The sequence below is a fragment of the Astatotilapia calliptera genome, chromosome 16 (genome assembly GCF_964374335.1).
Source record: "Astatotilapia calliptera chromosome 16, fAstCal68.1, whole genome shotgun sequence".
In the NCBI taxonomy this organism is placed as follows: Eukaryota; Metazoa; Chordata; class Actinopteri; order Cichliformes; family Cichlidae; genus Astatotilapia; species Astatotilapia calliptera.
This window is the reverse complement of record NC_137437.1, coordinates 7948282-7970611: the sequence shown is the minus strand read 5'-3', so window position 1 is coordinate 7970611 and position 22330 is coordinate 7948282. Positions and strand designations below refer to the sequence as shown.

At 39.8% G+C, this 22330-nt stretch overlaps 1 protein-coding gene across 2 annotated transcripts; it reads left to right on the top strand.

The window, feature by feature from the left end:
* The first annotated feature begins 2348 nt into the window (after nt 1–2348).
* On the top strand, nt 2349–22006 carry nek5 (NIMA related kinase 5). Of its 2 annotated transcripts, XM_026144982.2 has the most exons (24): nt 2349–2507; nt 3250–3377; nt 3926–4022; nt 4102–4199; nt 7094–7177; nt 7922–7992; nt 11084–11170; nt 12661–12715; nt 12977–13090; nt 13472–13558; nt 14131–14227; nt 15416–15528; nt 15868–15926; nt 16782–16946; nt 17653–17731; nt 17989–18102; nt 18260–18340; nt 18492–18593; nt 19580–19660; nt 19852–19950; nt 20199–20373; nt 20474–20584; nt 20688–20826; nt 21612–22006. In XM_026144982.2, the coding sequence occupies exons 2-24, from the start codon at nt 3255–3257 to the stop codon at nt 21904–21906; spliced, it is 2526 nt and encodes an 841-aa protein (XP_026000767.2). In that variant the 5' UTR covers nt 2349–2507; nt 3250–3254; the 3' UTR covers nt 21907–22006. The 2 variants fall into 2 exon arrangements, with proteins under 2 accessions (XP_026000767.2, XP_026000770.1); XM_026144985.2 differs by lacking the exon at nt 21612–22006 and having other exon boundaries at nt 20658–20789.
* Nucleotides 22007–22330: the final 324 nt, after the last annotated feature.

The following is a 22330-nucleotide window of genomic DNA, read 5'->3' as shown; positions in this document are numbered from 1 at the left end:
ATCAGACTACTTGAAACCAGCAGTACATGTTTATTTTAGTGTGCCTAGGGCTGCCGCGATTAGTCGACTAGTCACGATTATGTCGACTTTTAAAATCGTGGACGACTAATTTAATATTCGACACATCGTTTGAAGCTTTGTAAGATCCCAAAAGACGCAGGAATAAGTAGTAGGATTTAAGAGTAAATCGGCTTGGCTGAGATTAAAGTTATAGTTTTTACACAGCTGAATAAACGTCAAGCAGACAACTGATTCTCAGAAGTGTGAGATGCTCGAGAATATACTCCAGTGTCCTGTTATATTTTAGATAGCAAGGAGCAGACGGCTGAGTTTATTAAACTTCACCGAAACAATCTGCAAATTTCATTAAAATTTAATAAACTATCATCTTGTCTTTATTTTTAGTTAGCACAGACCTTAAACACTTAAAGCTGTAAGCTAATGATAGTTATATAAGAGCAGATGCTGCTGGTGCAATAAGCTGTACGTTTTACGTCCAATGGATGCATGACCTGATTAGTCGACTAATCACAAAAGTAATCGTTTGTGGCAGCCCACTGTGGGCCACACTGGTGCATCAGCGCTACATCTTTTATGGGTTCTTTGACTTTAATGAAAGGTCAGATTATTTCTTCAGTCAGTGTACTGTTCACCACACAGTTTGTTTTCATCATACAGATCATAACTCATGATAAAGAATGTGACTGACAGTGTCAGTGGCCATGCTGTTTACAGCGGTGTCATCACATGCAGTCGTTACCTCAGTGAACTAACATAGATCAGCTGTCACAGTGGGCTCTCTGCCTGTGTGTCATAGGATCCTGGTGGAAATTTGTCTATGATTAAAGCACTAATCAAGAGAGCCCTAACCCAGGGGGCTCATGGGGAAAGCAGTGGATGGAAAGTCACCTTGATGGAGCAGGGAGGTGTTTGCAGACAGGTCATAAAAGCTGAGGTTCGTACAGTTACATCTGCTCTAAATACTGGACTGAAAAACTATTAGATTTCTTTGATGTCTGTTTTACGTGTTAAACCTTCATTATTGTTTCACTCATGTTTGCTAATTTCAACTTGTGCCTGCTTGTACTGATTCAGTTTAGGTCTTTTAGAGCTGCTTTCCTCTTACCAACCTGTGCCAGCCTGAGGCCCTCAAACAGGAGCCTACAGGCTGTTTGTGGGTCTACATCAGGGGTGTCAAACATAAGGCCCAGGGGCAAGAATTGGCCCTGAAAAAACTCAATTAAGACCCACTGGCCAGCTTTCAGAAATGTAAAAGGGGGGTATAAGTTTTGTTCCTACTGGTAAAGACATCCCCTATAACTATTCTCACTACACCAGAGTAATAAGTAATAGTTAAACAACCAAAGTTCCTACTTTTTTTTTTTTTTCAATAATATATAATTTTTGGGGGGATTTTTGCTTTTTACAGTACATATAGAGATTTGTATTTTACATTTGCTGCATTTCACATTTATTCACAAATACACATTTTTCCAAAGGTCTAGCATCTATCCTGAACACGTCTATCAGTTTGTTTTTGCCGTCATTACAATTGGAGATATGATTACCTAATACCCCGTTCATAACTGAAGATGTGAGGATCCATTTTATATTGGAGCTATTCAGAGGATTACATCACCTTTTTTCAGACGGAGCAACACGCACCATGAATAACTACAGACATGATGGCTGCCTGGAATATCAATCTGGGGTGTGAATGCTAAAATCTGACAAGAGAAACATGATCCGCCTTTGGCTCTGATCCCAAGTGGCAGACACCCAGTCCACTACATCTATTTACTGAAACATTTTTAATAACTACGCAAACGTAGTATAAATAAATGTTCTTATCTTAAAAAAACATCCAAAATTATACAGGTAAACATAAGATTTTTAGATAACATTACAATGCAGGTATACCAGCAAGTAATCGAAAGTAATATAAAGCAAACAATAGAAAATAATCTTCCTGTGTCCGTGTCCTGTTTATGTGTAAAAATAAAACCGAGTCTAGGTCGGTTACTGCAACAGGCGTAATTAGAGTGTACAGGAAGTGACATGCAACAGCTGCTTTGAACATTTTAATAGATAACCTGTTGAAAGTTAGACTTAAACGAAATTATAAACAAATACATTTAACAGGTAACCTTTTATATAATAATAATTGACATTAACATAATAATAAGAAATCCCCTTATGGCCCAAATGTGTTGCAGTTTAAGTAGTTTACTGCGCAAATAAAAATGAACGAATGAATTAATGAATAATAGGTGCTGTAACACAACACTACAAAATGAAACTGCTGAGCAGCTTGGGAAATATAAAGACGAAAGCTAATGGCGAACTCGCCTACAAAAACTACTACTCCCAGCATTCTGCGTGGTTTCCTTTCGCGCTTACCGTAGTTCAACACTTCTGAAGACAAGCGCTTCCTCTAATGACTTTATAAGTAATTTGCAGCCGTTTTCTTTCGCAATGTGACTTCTGCTTTTGCTACTTTTGAAAGGGTAAGTGCAGAGCTTCTGTGTCGCTATAAGAGAGAAAAAGTGAGCACTGTCCTCCTCTTTGGTGAACTTGTGTTAAACGTGCTAAATTGAATGCTAGTAGACTGTGTTTCAGTCTCCATGGCAACGGCCTTAGTTCCGTCTGTGTTCGACGGCGACTTAATAATTAAGAAAAATGAAGGCGTTAATAGTTGTTTAAACTTATTCCAAATTGTTTAACCCTGTCACGCATAGTGGTCACAACAGTGGACAGCTATTCAAAGTCTGTTTTCTTGTATTTGTGTCAGTGTTGATGGTATACTTGCACATAAACCACTACATTGGACACTGATGTGTCGCTCCATACCCTGCCACCCACTGGTCAGCAAGGTTTCCACCTACGTGGACATGTAAAAAACTCTTTGAATAGTACATGTTTTAAAAAAATGAAGTTCAAAAATCTTTTTTCATGCCCTAAAGATGAATAAAAATACTTTCAAAAGAAAAAATCCTGATTGAGGTTGCCATAATTCATGCATGAAAGGGTTAATAATACTGATTCGTTTTTTTTTAAGGCGAGGGCATAGGCAAATAGCTTACACGCATTTATTTTATTTTGTTTTACCACCGTTTTAACATTTTCATTAATTTTTAAAATGAGAACAAAAAGTTTACTATTTTACTTTTTTTTTTTTCCATTATTACTCAGTCTCAGTGAGTTTGTGTTTCATCAGCTAAACTGTTTGCCCCTCATATTGTCTTCCAGGGGCAATGAACGACTATGAGGTTATCAGACAGATTGGGCAGGGTGCATTTGGAAAAGCCTTCCTGGTCAAAGACAAAGGGGGAGGTGGAAACACACAGTGTGTGGTCAAAGAGATCAGCCTCAGGAAGGTACAGCAGCATAGCTCAGTTTCACTACCTGCAGTGCTGCCTGGGATCAGGAAAACGATCACACTATATTGCTCTCTGTGACTTACACATGCATTCAAGCAGCTTTGTAGTGTCTCAGCTTTGTAATGTATGCTTCAAGCACAAACTAAGCTTATCTAATATACAGGCACCAGCTTAATTTGAAGTAGAATCAGGTTATGGTAAAACAACTCATATTCTGCAGTCAGTATAGACTAAGACAAGTCTTAAATAAGCTGTCTTTCTCACTGTGTACATTAGATTATGTCTTTTGTATGTCACTACAGCCCTTGAGACATTCTACATCTCTCAGCTAAAAATCGTGTTGCTTAAGTGTTATTTGTTACAAGAGTAACTTCAGTAAATAATATACTTACATTGAAAAGCACTGATGATGAATGGTTAGTTGCAGCCCAGATAAAACCATTAGAGCTCAAGTGATCAATTCTAAACTATATTTAGTGCTTATTTAGAAGTATTTTTCCCAAGAACACATTACTCCTTTTATTTTTGTGTGTTTTGCTGCTCAGATGTCAGCAAAGGAAAAGGAATCATCCAATAAAGAGGTGACGTTGCTGTCAAAGATGAAACATCCAAACATTGTCACCTTCATCCGGTCCTTTCAAGGTATGTGTGGGCTTCAGAGTAGAAGATGTAATGTATCAGTTTATATCAGTGTTAAAGTGTTTTCTGGATGTCTGTATAGAGAGAGGCAGCCTTTATATAGTGATGGAGTACTGTGACGGAGGAGATCTGATGAAGAAAATCAACATACAGAGAGGAGTTCCTTTCACTGAGGAGCAGGTATACCTCACCCTGGCCTTAGCTATTTGATAAAGGCTGATCAGATTTTCCTCACTGTGATAGTTTTGCACTGAAATATGTTCACAAACACACTGAAGGACATTCAGTCTCTGTTATTACTGCACGCAAGAAATAACAGTACAAACACACATCAATCAGACATAACATTATGACCACTGAGAGGTGAAGTGAATAAGACTGATTATCTCTTCATCATGACACCTGTTAGTGGCTGGGATATATTAGGGAGCAAGAGCCCTCAAGGTGTAAGGTTTGGAGAAAAATTGTGATGGCTAGATGACTGGGTTAGAGCATCTTCAAAACTGCAGCTCTTGTGGGGTGTTCCTGGTCTGCAGTGGTCAGTACCTAATCAACAGTGGTTCAAGGAAGGGACAGTGGTGAACCAGCTACAAGGTTATGGATGCGTGTGAAGAGCGAAGGCTGGGCTGTGTGGTCCAATCCAGCAGACAAGCTACTGTAGCTCAGATTGCTTAATGTTAATGCTGGTTACATACAGTGGCTTGCAAAAGTATTTGGCCCCCTTGAACTTTCCCACATTTTGTCACATTACAGCCACAAACATGAATCAATTTTATTGGAATTTCACGTGAAAGACCAACACAAAGTGGTGCACACGTGAGAAGTGGAACGAAATCATACATGATTCCAAACATTTTTTTACAAATAAATAACTGCAAAGTGGTGTGTGCATAATTATTCGGCCCCCTTTGGTCTGAGTGCAGTCAGTTGCCCATAGACATTGCCTGATCCCTAATGACTAAATAGAGTGCACCTGTGTGTAATCTAATGTCAGTACAAATACAGCTGCTCTGTGACGGCCTCAGAGGTTGTCTAAGAGAATATTGGGAGCAACAACACCATGAAGTCCAAAGAACACAGCAGACAGGTCAGGGATAAAGTTATTGAGAAATTTAAAGCAGGCTTAGGCTACAAAAAGATTTCCCAAGCATTGAACATCCCACAGAGCACTGTTCAAGTGATCATTCAGAAATGGAAGGAGTATGGCACAACTGTAAACCTACCAAGACAAGGCCGTCCACCTAAACTCACAGGAGTTTGCAGCCAAGAGGCCCATGGTGACTCTGGACGAGCTGCAGAGATCTACAGCTCAGGTGGGGAATCTGTCCATAGGACAACTATTAGCCGTGCACTGCACAAAGTTGGCCTTTATGGAAGAGTGGCAACAAGAAAGCCATTGTTAACAGAAAACCATAAGAAGTCCCATTTGCAGTTTGCCACAAGCCATGTGGGGGACACAGCAAACATGTGGAAGAAGGTGCTCTGGTCAGATGAGACCAAAATGGAACTTTTTGGCCAAAATGCAAGACGCTATGTTTGGCAGCATCATGCTCTGGGGGTGCTTCTCTTCAGCAGGGACAGGGAAGCTGGTCAGAGTTCATGGGAAGATGGATGGAGCCAAATACGAGGCAATCTTGGAAGAAAACCTCTTGGAGTCTGCAAAAGACTTGAGACTGGGGCGGAGGTTCACCTTCCAGCAGGACAACGACCCTAAACATAAAGCCAGGCCAACAATGGAATGGTTTAAAACAACATATCCATGTGTTAGAATGGCCCAGTCAAAGTCCAGATCTAAATCCAATCGAGAATCTGTGGCAAGATCAGCTGTTCAGAAACGCTGTCCATCTAATCTGACTGTGCTGGAGCTGTTTTGCAAAGAAAAATGGGCAAAGATTTCAGTCTCTAGATGTGCAAAGCTGGTAGAGACATATCCTAAAACACTGGCAGCTGTAATTGCAGCAAAAGGTGTTTCTACAAAGTATTGATTCAGGGGGCTGAATAATTACGCACGCACCACTTTGCAGTTATTTATTTGTAAAAAATGTTTGGAATCATGTATGATTTTCGTTCCACTTCTCACGTGTGCACCACTTTGTATTTGTCTTTCACGTGGAATTCCAATAAAATTGATTCATGTTTGTGGCTGTAATGTGACAAAATGTGGAAAAGTTCAAGGGGGCCGAATACTTTTGCAAGCCACTGTAGATACATAGAGCATCACAGTTTGTTGTGTGTGGGGCTGGATAGCTGCAGACCAGTCAGGGTGTCCGTGCTGACTCCTGCCCACCACCGAAAGTGGCAGGAATACGCACGTAAGCATTAGAACTAAACCATGAAGCAATGGAAGAACGGGGTCTCACTGGACAAATCATGTTTTCTTTTACCTCATGTGGCTGCCCGGGTGTGTGTGACTCACTTACCTGGGCGAACACCTGGCAATAGGATGCACTATGGGAAGAAGGCAAACCAGTGTTATGCTTTGTGAAATGTTTTGCTGGGAAACGTTGGGTCCTGTCATCCATGTTGATGTTACTTTTATATGAAATACCTACCAACGCATTATTGCAGACCAACCGCACCATTGAACCAGTACTCCCGGATGGCCTTTTCAGCAGGATAATGTGCAACAAAACAAAAATGGTTACAGAAATGGTTTGAGGAGCACAACAAAGGGTTTTAACATGTTAACTCGGCCTCGGAATTCCCCAGATCTCAAACCAATTGGACATTGATGTCTCTGTGAGGCATCAAAGTTTGTCCAGCACATCTGGATGTGCTGGACAAACAAGTCCAATCCAAGGAGCCCTCACCTTGCAACTTAACAATTAGAAGATCTGTTGTTGGCATCTTGCTGACAGATACCACAGCACACCTTCATGCCTCGATGGGTTGTTAGGCTGAGTTGTTTTGGCAGCAAAAGGGGGACCAACACAATATTAGGCAGGTGGTCACAATGTTATGCCTAATCGGAACATTAATTGTGGAGGTTTTCATTTATATTCTTCATTAGGTGGTAATTTGCTCTCTATCCATATGAAAATGTCACAGTAATAAAACAGTTGCATGTTTCTTAGATCGTCGACTGGTTTGTTCAGATCTGTCTGGGCCTCAAACACATCCATGACCGGAAGATTCTCCACAGAGACATCAAAGCTCAAGTATTTAACCTGCTTCACTACAGCCTGCAATCACATATAAAGCTAATTCATTCAAAACAAGCTGTTCTGTCTGTGTTCAGTATTTGTAAACTATTTTGAACTTTTCAACAAATTACACAAAACAGGTGGCCTTATATAGTAATGGTGTTTTTTTCAAATAATAGTGATCAAACTTGCACATGCATTCACCTCCTCATGAACAGTTATATGTTTTTATGATTTACATATAGATTTTGGACTAAGATGTGAAAGAAATGCACGAGACCTGTTATTTATTTCTGTAGTCTGTGTCCTGACAACAACCAATGTAAGTCTGATTATCATTTTTAAAGACAAGGATTGTGATCACAGTCACCTGTCAGAACCAAACTGAACAAGTACCATCACTTTACCTGAGCTTTACAATGCAGAGTTTACATCATGCATTATATTCATTATTGGACATTTACGTGGTAAACATTACCCACAGAGACTGAGGTTGAGTTTTATAATTATCTAGTGTTATCATTGCACAGTATTGTACAGCTGAACTGTCCTGAGGTCAGCTTTGCATTGAACAAAGACCTTGCTGTATGCCAGCTCCAAGAATATCTCAAAACAACTGACCACAGACTACTCATGGCCATCACTGTCTATCATCAGTATCATCAGTCTTATCCGTTTACACACACACACACACACAATGTTAGTGCCATCCTTGTTGAACACAGACATCCTTTCATTCTTGCTCTCCCTCTGGTCTAGAATATCTTCCTAACCAACGGAGGGATGAAAGCGAAGCTGGGTGACTTTGGAATCGCAAGAATGTTGAATAAGTAAGTCAGTGTCATCTTCACACACACACACACACACACACACACACACACACACACACACACACACACACACACACAGACAGTGCAGCTGTCTGTCGCTGAGCCCTCTGTAAAACATGGATGACTTCCAAACAACTGATTATCATTCCACAAACCGTCGTCCCGGACATGTAAACAAATGGCTGTGGAAATAATGGTCTGTCTGTAGTTTTTTTGGCTGCTTGCAGAGAATGATAAAAACACATCCATGTCCTGTAAATAACAGTCTGTGCATGCAATAATTTTTAGACATGACTGAAAATAGCAAACATGTTTAAAATGTTTCAGCAATTGGACGTTTGATGAACATTTGGGCAGAAAATCATGGCTCGCAGAGAATGAGTCCTGATGCCGAAGAATATTCTTTGACTGATTTTCATGAGAGCCACCAGCAGGTTTTGATTTACGCTTTGTAGGAGTTCAGCCAGCTTCCACTTGTACGACTGACATTCATTTATCCTTTAGCTTCACTTCAAGATCACTATCTGGTGTTTTTCATAGATTTGCAGGAGAGCTGAGAGAAAATACAGAAAAAAAAACAAACTACAAATTAATTTTTTATTCTATAAAAATATATTTTACTGATACACAAAATTAAATTAGCCAGACAACTCTACATCTCTGAACTGAAAACCAGTTTAATACTGCTTTTCTATATTCATCCACTGACAAACTACTTAATCTCTCCAAAACCATACCAACTGAATTTCTTTCAATAAATAAATGTGACAAATTTCTTTCTTTCTACAAGAGCAATGTTCATGATATCATAGGTAATATCTTAGTCTGTTACAGTAATTTACCTAGCAATGCCTCATATTCTCAGCTTTAAATTTTAAAGATCAGGAAGCAATTATTCATCAAGTCCTACACCTTGTTCCTTGACTCCATTCCCATGAAACTATTCAAATTTGTAGCTCATGTTTTACAAATCATTTAGTCAGTATCAATAGTTCTCCACATACTGGCATCTTCCCTGTTTCTCTAAAATATGTAATAATCACACCACTATTTAAGAAAAATAATATTGACATAATTTCCCTTTTCTAATATTTTATTCTTCCCTTTCACAAAATTTGGAAAATTTGTTTACAAACAACTGAGTAAATATATATTTAACAGTCTTTATGATAAGTACCAATTAGGGTTCAAATCCACTCAGAGCACAAAAACGTATGACGCCTTTTGTATGGCCTGCTTTAACAACGTACTAACCTTATTTACAATCAATATTGTATGGATGTAATAATGGTGCTAAAGATACAGAGGGCTGTTAAAAAATAAAAAGAACATCAATAAACATCAATAATGGCTCACAAAGAGTCTGAGTTTTAGTTCTATCTGAACTCACTCCTGCTTTCAGCACCACGACATTCTAATTCAAAGGCTTCATGACACAGTGGGTTTACCAGGTCAGGTTCCTGATTGCATGGATGGATGGATCCTCAAGGCTCAGTCCTTGGTCCATTGCTGATTAACCTTTACGTACTCCTACTTGATACTATCACGAAGAATCATAAGATATCCTCCCATTCTTATGCAGATGACACATAGTTGTGCTTATCCTTTTCCTCTGATGAACTAACCTCCATTCACAAACTAATGAGCTGCACTGATGACATTAACTGCTTGATGTCTGGAAAGTTTTCTAGAGCTGGATAGAAACAAAACAGAAATATTTGTTGTTTTTCCAAAAAGTCAGAGACAGAAAATGCTTTCGTATTTATCCACTCTGTCTCTCTCAGTGAGCAAGTCTGGAGTCTTTCAGTCATTCTGGGTTTCAGTTTTGATAATCGCATCAATATCGTCTCAAACTGACTCTGAGAAATTGGTCCATGCATTCATATCGAGTAGGATAGATTACTGTAATGCTCTGTTTGCCAGATTATCCAAATCATCAGTAGGGTGACTTCAGCTCATTCACAATGCAGCAGCCAGAATCCTAACAGGTACCAGGAAATGTCATCATATTACCCCAGGGCTGAAAGCACTCTGTTTGGCTCCCAGCACAATATAGAATAGCCTATAAAATGCTATTACTTGTGCAAACCATGCTTCTTTAATGGCAGTCCATTAAGCTTAGTTGCCAATTAACTCGAATGTGTTTTTCGTTTTTTCCCCAGTAACAAAATACAGCAGATAATTAAAGTAATGGTTCACATTAGACGGATAGGGGAGAAGGCTAAAAGCTCTTATATTAAAGCTTTTGCAAAACTTGCATTTACATATGATTTATTTTCTAACAGCAGAGTTTGCTCTGATAATCCAGTTCTTCAATCTCAGTGCAGGCAATGTACGGTAAATGGACTTATTCTTATATGGCCCTTTTCTACTCTCCTGGAGTACTCAAAACAATCTATACAACATGCTAAATTCACCCATTCACACAAACACTGGTCTAAACACCGTGTCCCAATTACTGGTGAATATACGCTCACCAACCACTTTGTTAGGTGCAGCTCAAAATCTGATGATCTACTGGGATTTTCCCATAAAAACAATTCATAAAAGAGAAAATAACCAGTGAGCAGGTGAAAATGGCTAAAAAATAAACACCAGACTTACGTGTTAGTCTTTGTAAAGAAGAGAAACAAGTTTTCTACAATCTAATTAGCCAGTTAGATAACTTATGATACATATTTTCCTGATCACTTAGGTTCATAGCTTCATGTTCTTACATTTTGACTCACTGACAAAAGGAGCTTCAGTTTAAAGTTATGTTTGGTCTTGTTTGTGTTTACATTTTTCCAGAAAGTCATTTCATTTGCTTTTCTCCAGAACATATATTTAATGTTTCTCGTCACCACTAATGATGACTTCCATCTTACATGGCTGACCAAAAAAACAAAAACAAATGCTTCCTTCAAGACTTTGCCTCAACCAACTGTTTTCACTGAGTGCCCTTACTAAAAAAACATTTGTATGAAAAACACCCATATTGCTTTATGAGACCACTAGTAATTTAGTGTATGTTCTTTGATAGCATGCATATAAACTTGTATTTACAGTTAATTTATTTATCCTAATAGTGTTGTTTCTGTACATTGTGTAGTACCATGGAGCTGGCCAGGACTTGTGTTGGGACACCGTACTACCTCTCCCCAGAGATCTGTGAGAATCGGCCCTATAACAACAAGACGTATGTATGTGTGGTTGCCAGTATGATATATATATATCATACTGTTCAGATTGTTCTGTTATACCTGTGCAACCAGTAAGCTCCATAATATAACCTCTTTTTGGATATTTATTTTATTCCATGATAAGCTACAGAGGCTTGTTGTGCCCACAATTTAATGTTTAAAGAAAAAGTTATACAAACCAATTAAAGGAGGGGCACAAAAATAGAGCAGATATGGTAAAACTGTGTTTTTGTTTTGTACCTCACATGTGTGGGGCTGAAGCTCCAGTTGTGTTCAGCTCTGAAACCAGACATCTAAATGTCTGCACAAATAAATTGATCTGTCATTAACTTTGATCTTTTTTAGCAGTGGAGCCAGAGTGTAAAGTCTGTTTATTAGGAGCAGCTTATGTAGGAAACTGCATCACACGGAATCAGCCACTGAAGCCTAAAACCTTTTTTTGTTCCAGGAAATCATTGGTGAAATCATTGTGATCTTGAAATCCCTGCTACACCTTGTTTTTGGGGACTAAGCTGTGATTGGATGTGGGAGGGTTTAAACAAATAGCTGAGGCCAGAATGAGGAGGTTCCCTGCTAGAACCTGTGGCTGTGGATTAGCTTTGTGGGTGTAATAATAGAGCACGGTGCTGTAATCTTCCAGTCATGATCTGCTCAGGCTGCAGCACCTTCACTCGTGTCAATGTGTTGAAACACATACACAGAGAGACACATACAGGCCTGCCAAAAGCAAACTCACACATGCAACATCTCAAGCTGATGATTCGTCCTTCCTCCATTCTTTTGTGTTTTTGCTGCACTCTTCTGCAGTCTTATTTTGATACAACTGAGGTCAAAGTTCCTTCCTCTTTCCCACACACACACACACACACACACATACACACAAACACACACACACACACACACACACACACACACACACACACACACACACACACAGTTTTCATGGCTGACACCCCTACTGACATGAACTAATTCCAAACTCCTAAGCTGTCCTTTCAGAAGAAGACAGAAATGCCTTTAACTTCTCAACGCTTAAAAGGTCCCACCAAACTGCGAGAGGATAAACACCCCACACCCACGCTTGGCTCTGAGCCAAGAAAGCAAATGCCTGAAAAGAATTTTTACTATTGGCAGCTATGCTCTGATTAGCTGCTTCAGTGCTCTTAAGATTGTGGTGTTGTTCAGCTCAAGCGGACTGGAAACTTAAGTTTCACAAGGAAATATTGAGTTATACAGGTGAGGTGTATCAGAAATAATAATTTAACATGCTTTGCAAACACACTCTAGTAAATAAAACCCCCAAAAATCAACACTGAGGTGAGAGTGGTTTGTAATAAAGTCTATGTCTCACTAGAAAGTTGATGTGGTTAAAATGATGTCCGATTGCTTTTGAAATCTTTCCTTCTAACCTTGGTCCGTGTGTGTGTGTGCGTGTGTGTGTGTGTGTGTGTGTGTGTGTGTGTGTGTGTGTGTTTCCTTCCTGCAGGGATATCTGGTCTCTGGGGTGTGTCCTGTATGAACTCTGTACCCTAAAACATCCAGTAAGATGCCCAACGCCCTGCACACCCAAAGCTGCTTCACACACTCAGCTTCACTAATGCTGTCTTAATGCTAACACTTACGCCAATGCTGGCCTCTGTGTAGGAGTGCAGTAAGAGAATCAGAATTAGACCGAATAGGAAACTGACACAGAATCTGTTTTGGTCGTCCAAAGTAGAGACATTTACATGAACTCTCTGTGTGCTGCATATATATATCCCATGGGGTATTTGTGTGTGCCTGTGTCGACTTGTCTCCTGCAGTTTGAGGCCAGCAGCTTGCGACAGCTTGTCAGTAAAATCTGCAGGGGGCGCTACAGCCCAGTACCCAGCCGCTACTCCTACGACCTACGCCTGCTGGTCACCCAGCTCTTTAAGGTCAGACACTCTCATGTCACTTCCAGGTTTTTCATTTGGTCTGTGGATATGAGTTAGATAAACAAGTGTGCAAAACCAACAAGTATGAACATGAAGCTGGTCTTTTGACTCAGACTTAATTAGTAATGAGTCAGACTGTAATTAGCAGGGAGTAGAACAACTGCTCCTTTGGGCTAATATCTGAAGTGGTTTGGTCATGCGACCAAGATGTCACTTTGGAGCAGCTAGTCTGGATGCTTCCTACAGGAAAGAGACTGCATTGGTAGACCGAGATGGTGTGTCTTTGCTAAAAAATACCTTTGGATCTCCCAGGAAGCGCTGAGTTTGTACTTTAATTGTGCATACACATGAAAGCAAACATTTTTTTTCTTTCTTTTTCAGGTCAACCCACGAGACCGTCCCTCAGTCACTTCAGTCCTCCGACGTCCTATTTTGGAGAAACATATCAGCAAACACCTGGATACTCAGGTTTGCAATCGGATTGGTTCACAGATTATTGATGTCATCAAATCGTCTCAGTAAAAGGAAATTGTTCATGTTTACAACATAAAAAAGATAGTTTAGGAATAAGATAATATTAGCACTGTCACTAATTCATGAAACAAAATCAAACACATAAACCAATCAATCAATCAATCAATCAATCAATCAATCAAGATCATACAAGCACAGCAAACAAATTTCTTAAAAAATAGTACTATATGGGCATAATACTAAACAACTACTTAGTTATAAATATTTTAAAATATTTTTTCAGTGCCCAATATATTTGTCAAACAGATTGAAACATTACTAAATATTAATTGAGATTAATTGAGATTTTAGATAATTCAGATTTCAGGAATTGTTTTGTTTTTCAGACAGAACTTCACGGGTCATGAATTCAAACAGATCTCACATTACATAAAATGATATAGTGTGTTAGTTTAAATGTTTGTAAATTCCAGGTATTGACTTGGTCATAAAAATCTCTGACAGATAAATACATATATGAATGTGCAGGTTTGCTTCTGTTTTTGTGATTTCTTGTGTGTGAGCAGGTGATGCAAGAGGAGTTTAGCCACACCGTGTTGCATAGAAACAAAGCTGTGGGGTCTCAACCAGTTAAAACAAGAGGGGGAGCAGCAAAAACACCAGGTGCAGCTGGACTTACAATACAAAATTTTAAATTACTTGGAAGGCAGCTTTTTTCCCTCACACATCTCCTGGAAAACATGCTTTGATTTTTTTTCCCCTTCTGATTTAGGTTCTGTCAGTATCTTCTGCCTATTCTATTCCTAGACTGTGTCCATGATGTTGAGGTCAAGACTCCTTACAGCCCAGACCATCTGCTGCAATACTTCTGCTTGTACTTCTTTTTCTGTTGTGTTGCTCAAGATAGTTCATTATGACTTGGACCATGTTGTTATGGTGCAGATCGAATTCAGGGGCTTCAGATGTTAGTCTGATGTGTTTATTGATGGTTATATGTTTTAATTTACTTTCAAAATAATTTAAAGAACATAAAGCATAGCTGTAGGGATGCCTCTGTATGCTGTGTGCACATATCAAACATAATTCCCTGTGGTGTCTTTCCAGTCACTGTCTATGATGCAGGAGTGTTTTTTTCCAAAACTTTTTGCATTACTTTTTATAGTACAAGCACTAAGAGTTGTATTAGATAAACATCAGCAGAGCCTTCAGGTATAAGAGCAGTAAGAGAATCTCTTAATAATTTCAGTTCTGTTCTGAGTCTTCAATTGTGTATACTGTAGTGACACCCAGTGGTAGCTTACCCACACCACGACTGTCCTTCAACACATCTGATAAGCTGCAGGGAAACTCCTGTCCGCTCGTATCACTCAGTAACTGTTGGGGAAGAGCTGGAACCTGATTGGACTAAATGTAATCACCTTACATCCTGGCTCACATTGTGTTTTGATAACATCAGCGCACAGCCCAAGGACAAATCACTGAGGGGGTGTTTATTTTCACTTTCTCCTTCACAATGGTTACCTAACTTATTTGTCTCAACACTTGCACATTATTTTTACCTGTTGTGTGAGTGATTTAGTCTTTTTCTTTTAATCGATAAAGCAGTGCATGAAAAACTGCATGCACTGTCAAAGCAGTAAACCCCCCCCCCCCCCACGGTATACACGTATAAACCTACATTTATGTCATGTGTGAAAGTGACACATTAAAAACACAGAAACCAAGAAAAGTGAACTTTATCTGTGAGACAGCGACCATCAACAACAATCACAGCGTGTGACTCTGTGCTCACAGACAGCAAAAAACAGCCCACTCCTTGTTATTCTAACTCAAGATTCTCATGTTTTCCAGGTAAGATTCAGAAGGCTAGAGTAGCCGAGAGGCCGGGGAATGCCAACAAGCGAGTGCCTGCTAAACCAGATTGGAAAGTCCCTCTCAAAGCCTACACACCCACCCACCATAAAGTAATAACATGGAAACAATATCCACAGTTTCACTGATTACCACCATAAAAAAGTAACTTTGTAAGTTTCAGCGGTTAATGACTTGCTTGACTTGCTAGCTTATTTTTAACTACTGTACCTCCAGTGGTGTGGAACTGCTGTACTTAGCTAGTAGGTGCTTTTTCAGATTTGGAGTAGAGCTCGTATCACCCAAGCATGATTTTTGCTTTACTGGAATTCTTTGTTCTTTTAACAAAGCTGCAGTAAAGCAATGGAAGCACAGCTCAGTCGGTATAATACAGTTCTTTAGTTTTTCTTGTATTTCTGTTGTATTAATACTGCATTTGTTTGTAATTGCAGCCTCCTCAACGTAGAGAAGCACAACTAGCAGCCAATAGAGAGTTTCCAGGGATCCAAAGGTTTGCTCAGAATGATGTGAACGCATAGTAACTCCTTTGGTCCTATTCCCGCCTGATATTGACACTTCTGTTTACAGCTGTGTAACCTGACCAGCTTTAAGTGCATCTTATTTCAAGATGATCTGTAAAAAAAAATTAGAGCTTATAATAGCTAGCCGCAGCCTCATATGAACATGACATATTACATCCATCTATCCTTTTTCTGCTTATCCAGTTCAAGTTTGGGTTGGGGTACTGGGGAGCCCATCCCAGCTTCATACAGTGAGAGCTGGGGTACATCCTGGACAGGTCATCAGTCTGTCACAGGGCTAATACAGAGAGACAGACAACCATTCACTTTCACATTCACATGTATGGCCAGTTTAGCATCACTAATTAGCCTAAACCCAAGAATGTTTTTAGACTGTGGGAAGAAGCCGGAGTTCCCAGGGAAAACCCACACAGACACGGGAAAGCATGTAACCTCTGCACAGAAAGTCCCCAGACTGGATTTGAACATAGACAAATTACACCATGTCATTATATATTTAACAAAAATTAAGCCAAAATGCAGAAGCAGTGTATGACAAAGTAGACCCTTAGCTGATGCAGAGGGAATTAAGTGGGTAAGTAGCAGCCATGTGCTGCTAATCAAATGTGCTTGATTTAAATCATCATCATCAAGTCTCCAGAGCTCATCAAGTTATGTCCTGATATGTAAAACCTTAGAATTGAAAGGATGTACTTTCTTATACCTCTATTGTATGTTTCTTATCATTCATACAGATACAGATCTCAGGTTTGGTTAATCAACCATTAGCTTCACTTAATGATGATGGTTTATCATGCATGTATAATATGTAATATTAATTACAGGTTTAATGGTCAGCAGCCTGTCAGCCATTACCAGCATTACCACGCCCAGTTGGATGCCTTTCAGAGGAGGAACAAAGAGGATGTTCTTCCTCTTCCTCCTGTGGAAAGACCAAAGGAGCAATGTGAAGACCAAGCTGCTCCTTGTTCTGTGGAACCATATCAGCTGTGAGTGACCAAAGACCAGTACACCTGTAGCTAACAATTATTCAGGAAACAGTTTCTGTAAAAACTTTAAATTAAATCAACCAATAAAAACAATAGGATAGAAAGTACATCCAGCTATCATTACAGTAGCATAGCTGTCAATTGAGTTCCTCTTCATTAATGGATGATTTGTTTCAGCTGTACATACAGCCATTAAAGGTTCTTTTTAAGTACTTAAATGGGATAAAACGGTAAAATATCTTCTTGGTTAGCTCTGATTCCCTAGCATCAGGGAAAAGTCTCCAAAACTAGACCAGCCTTCATCCAGACGACCATAAATTTGGAACTGCACTCATACTAGGACCTAGCAGCACACTTTATGTAAATAGCAGCGACTCATAAAAACAGTCAGCAGCTGTTCAGCTTTCAAGTAGATAAGAGTTTTTTGCAAGGGAGAAGAACGGTCCTGCCCTGTCTTCCTGTTCTCACCCCAACAGGTCATGATAGATGCCCTGAGCCTAGTTCTTCCTGTTAAAAGGGAGTTTTCCTTCCCACTGTCGCCAAAGGCTTACTCAAAGACAGTGATCTAGTTGTTGGTGTTTTCTCTGTAACCCATGTAGGGTCTTTACCTTCAATATAAAATACCTTTAAGCACCTGTTCAGTGATTTTACGCTATATAAATACAATTGAATTGAACTAAAGTAACAGTTAATCTTCTTCTGTCAGTGTGGCTGCCGCTCGAAATGAATACCTGCAGAGAAGACAGGAGGCCAACGACTACAAGCTGAGAGCAGAGAAACAGCTGGTAGGACTAAGCTCTGTGCCTCCACACACTGTTGCTGGAATATCTACTCTTCTATTAGTGTATTAACTATAAGCGGAGCTGTAGTGTTGTGGTTAGTGTAGTGGAACACAAGTACATCAAAACTGTTCACTATTAAACTGTACTAATGCACAGTAGAGTTTATTACCTGTAAGACTATACTGTAAGAAATGAAAGTGGCACAGTTTTCACAACGATTAGCCACTTTTACCTTTAGCCTTCGCTTTTCTGTTGTTCAGGGTCTGCGTCCATGTACAGCTGAGCGCAACAGCAAGCCTGGTGGTCAAGAGCAGGAGGTGGGCAAACCTGAACACCAACATATGCCTTTGGACAAGAGACAAGGGGGTCAGCAGGTGGGACACACTCACAAGACACAGCAGCCATTAAAGTGAGCAGTTATGTTTAGTATCTAAATGAAGGACAAAAATGTGTTTACAGAAATAAAGAAATGCAGAAAAACTCTCCTAGGAATGTTTTCTAGTAGCTTTTAGAGTGTGTGTGTGGTTGCAGGAGTACCTGCGTCAGCTCGATCTCATTAGACAGCAATATCACCTGGAGATGAAACAGATGAGGATGAGAGCTGAAGCAGAGGTACGTACAAACTCCTGAACTCTTGAACTTACCCTTTTACACTTTGGGTCACTTCAAAGGTTGAATCAACCTTCTGCAGAAAATACACATAATAGCAACTCTCAGTCAATAATGAAGAGCATTAACATATTTTCATCCTGTCATGTTTCAGGCCAGGCCACAACACAAACTCGAGACCTTTGTGTTGGAGCAATCCAAGGACATAGAACCATCTGTCGACAACAAAGAGCCCCAGGAAGCAGCACCTGCACTGGTGAAATAGATTACTGGATAGGAATCACAAATACTTTCTTCATATTGATGATATTTTAGTAATATAAAGCAATTTTCTAAAGCTAATTTAATTTCTTTCAGAGGCCAGTTAATTTTCTGCTTTCCTGTAGCGTGATATTTGCAGTGCAGTGCCCCTCTTTTACTCATATATGCAAACCTCCAGAGAGGAAAAGGGGCAAGGCTTTACATTTATTCAGACCAGCAACAAACACTTCATAAATATGTGAAAATATCTCTGTAACATGTTCTGCACCATCATGGACTGCAGGCTCTAACTTGTGAATGCAGTGTATGATGGTCAAGTTAGGGTTGGTCTTTCCACTGACCGTTCCTCTCTAACAGCCCATCGCAGCAGCGTCGCCATCAGCTGCCAAACTAACAAACTGTAGCCTTTCTTCACATCAAGGCTTTGTAACTGCAGGATGTGAGACAACAGACACCGTGCATAACTGAATGAATACAATGGAATGAAATACGAGACTATAGATCTCACCTTTTTAGGGAATGCTGATGTAGATGACCAGGCATGCGTTGGACACCCACTGTAAATATTTGTATTGAATGTCCTGTAAAATGTGACACTCTAAATCTTTTTATTTAATTTTTTATATTAATAATGTAATAGTTTTGACTCTGAAACAACAAGTTGGAACAGAACAGAATCCAGATTGTTCACGTCTTTGCAATATCATTTCAACTATCAAAGCGTTGCCAGTGCACAAAGTGTTGTTTGTACTGTAGATCGATTAAAGGTCCATTCTCCTTGCAAATCACACCCTGTGGCTGCATGGCATATACCTGTATTATCTTCACGAACTATTACAACCCTATAACCATACTCTGACAGTATATTCTGCTTTATTTTTAAAGCAATCACTGTAGTGTTTGCACACATATTTAGGGATACAATATTCATTCTACAGAAGAATTCATAACTGTAGTTTTCTCTGTGTCTGGTTTCTGCAGGATGTTGAAGCAGCTCTGAGGCAGATCAGAGAGGAGAACAGAGACCAGATGAGAGCTTTGGAGAGAAAACACAAAGACAAAGTGAGTTTATACCAACAAAAACAATTCTGCAGAGGTTTAGTCCAGTAATTCTACTTGTATACCTGCATTCAAACTATTTGAATATTGAAGACCTTTCCAGATTCAACAGTGGCATTTAAGTTGTTGACACATCTGAAGCACTGAAGACTACTGTATCTTTTGCTCTTTTTGGGGGTTTGTGACGTCTACAGAGGGGAATCATGTTTGAGATCCGATTAGATAATGAAAAGCTAAGGGAAGACGAGGAGGAGGAGGAGAAAGAAGAGGAAGGAAGAAAACAGGATGACCAGGTGAGAGACAGAAGATATCATCATCATCATCATCACCTTTATTTATAAAGCACTTTAAAACAACCACAGCTGACACAAAGTGCTGTACATAGGAACTATATAATAAAATTACACAAGATATCAATCAAAGCCAAATAAAAGAAAAGGTGAAATAATTAATTAAATAAATATAAATATAATAAATATAGTCTTTAGTATCTTTCTAACTGCCAATCTTCTTCTCACTCTTACGTTCCTTTTCCATGCAGGAAGTGGATCCACTGAATCGAACTCTGTCCTTCCAGGAAGGAGCACAGCTGAAGCTCAAGGATTGGCTACAGGGGAGGAGGGGGTGGAGCAACAGGACTCCTCAGACTTTGCTGAACGCGCTCGGCAACATGGACATCAACTCAGTCTACAACACGGCGGTCGAGGCTGGACAAGGTGCAGCATACCCACAGAACAGCTGGGTGGTGATGCTCAAAATGTTTATTACAATTAGTCGGTTTTTGCTTCTCTGAATAATGTCGATCTATTGGACAAGGTGAGGAAGTGGCAGGTCGTAGGCAGTGGATTGACGAGCCCCCTAACACCCTGCTGAGAGCTCTGGCTCAGGCTGAGCTCACATCATCAACTCTAGATTCAGTGGCCACAGGTGAGACATCACACACTCACATCTGATGGGTGTTGAAACCAGCAGTGTAAAGGGTGAAATGTGCTGTTCTCAGTGGTCCTGGAATGTCTATAATGTGAAAAAGATTTAGAGACACAGCAGGACGGAACAGAGGAGAAAATTAACCCGGACAAAGTGGAGGAAAGGGATGGTGAAGGAGAGGAGGAGTCTGATGTGGAGATGGATGAAGAGCGTCTGGAGCCGAGGTCAGATGATGATGACACGTAAGTCAACACTTCCTTCTGTTCACATTCTAAATATACTGCGTATTTTTACTCCATGCTGCCACAGTGAGCTGAACCAGATGGAGTTACAGTTATCAGATATCAGTTTATTACAGTATTGTACAGAAATTAGAGCAGGGGTCCCCAATCCCAGTCCACGAGGGCCGGTGTCCCTGCAGGTTTTAGATGTGTCCTTGATCCATCACAGCTGATGGACCAGGTGCTTGGTAATGAACTAATCATGTGATTCAGGTGTGTTGACCCAGGGTGAGATCTAAAACCTGCAGGGACACTGGCCCTCGTGGACTGGGATTGGGGACCCCTGAATTAGAGGATTAAATGAAAGAGAATCAGATTGTCAACTATAACTTTGGACACATTAGTCAAATTCCAGAAGAATTTAGTGAAAAAATGCACCAAAAATTGCTCGTCAGTGCTACTGATTCATGTAACAGCGCAGAGCTTTACATGTCTCTGAATTTCAGAGGGGGGAATAGAACAATACCAGATATATAAGATATGAATGTATTATAGACAACAAAGTTACTTTTTACATTGAGCAATGATTTTTGCAATGCTTCATATTTTTAGTCACATTTCTACACAGAGGTTGAGCCACAATGTGCAGCGAGTCGAAAAGCCTCTACCCATCTTTACTCAGCAGTGTACAATTCTGCAACATCACAAATCTTACTTAATTACATCAAACATTTTGGTCAATGTGTGTTTGTTTTTAAACTCTTACATGTCATTAAGTGTTAATTTTTTCCACTCTTTCTCATTAGGAACTTTGAGGAGTCAGAGGATGAGCTGAGAGAAGCAGTGGCAGACTCCATGAGGAACCTGTTTGTCATGGAGGACACGAGCTCAGACGAAAAGGAGCAGGAACGCGAACCACTAGCTGATAGGATGGAGGAGGAGATGGATGAAGGTGCAGTGAGCTCTGGAGATCCTCAACAAATCCAAGCAGAGGTCCAGAATTCAAGTGAAGAAGCGGGATCGTTCAAGGTATTTCCTGCTGAGCCTGAGTCCCACAGACAACATACCACAGCTTCAAACGAGCAGCCTCAGACTCCTTAACCGCCTGCAAACTTTAACATTTTGATTTTGTGAGAGTTGGACAAAAATGTAAGAGTAACTGGAATCTGATAATAAAAAGTGATTGTTTTCATGATGTGAATACATGACTCTGTGAAGGATTGTTGTTAATTTAGGTTGTTTATCTGGCGTAACAACAAGTCACACTTTCTCAGTTATCTTTAACCTATTCCAGTAAATAGCCCAGTGGAATAAGATGTTAAGCCTGAATAATGTGCAGTTACGTGAATGTGTGTGTGAGGAAACATACACTATTAAAAGCACAAGAGTTTTTGTGAAATTTAAGGCACTTTGGCTTGTAAGAGGGGAAAAGCACTACTAAATTAATACAAATGGGTATTATCGGACACTCCATGATACTATAATATGACATTATTTCACTGACATGTTATTGGTTGATGGTGAT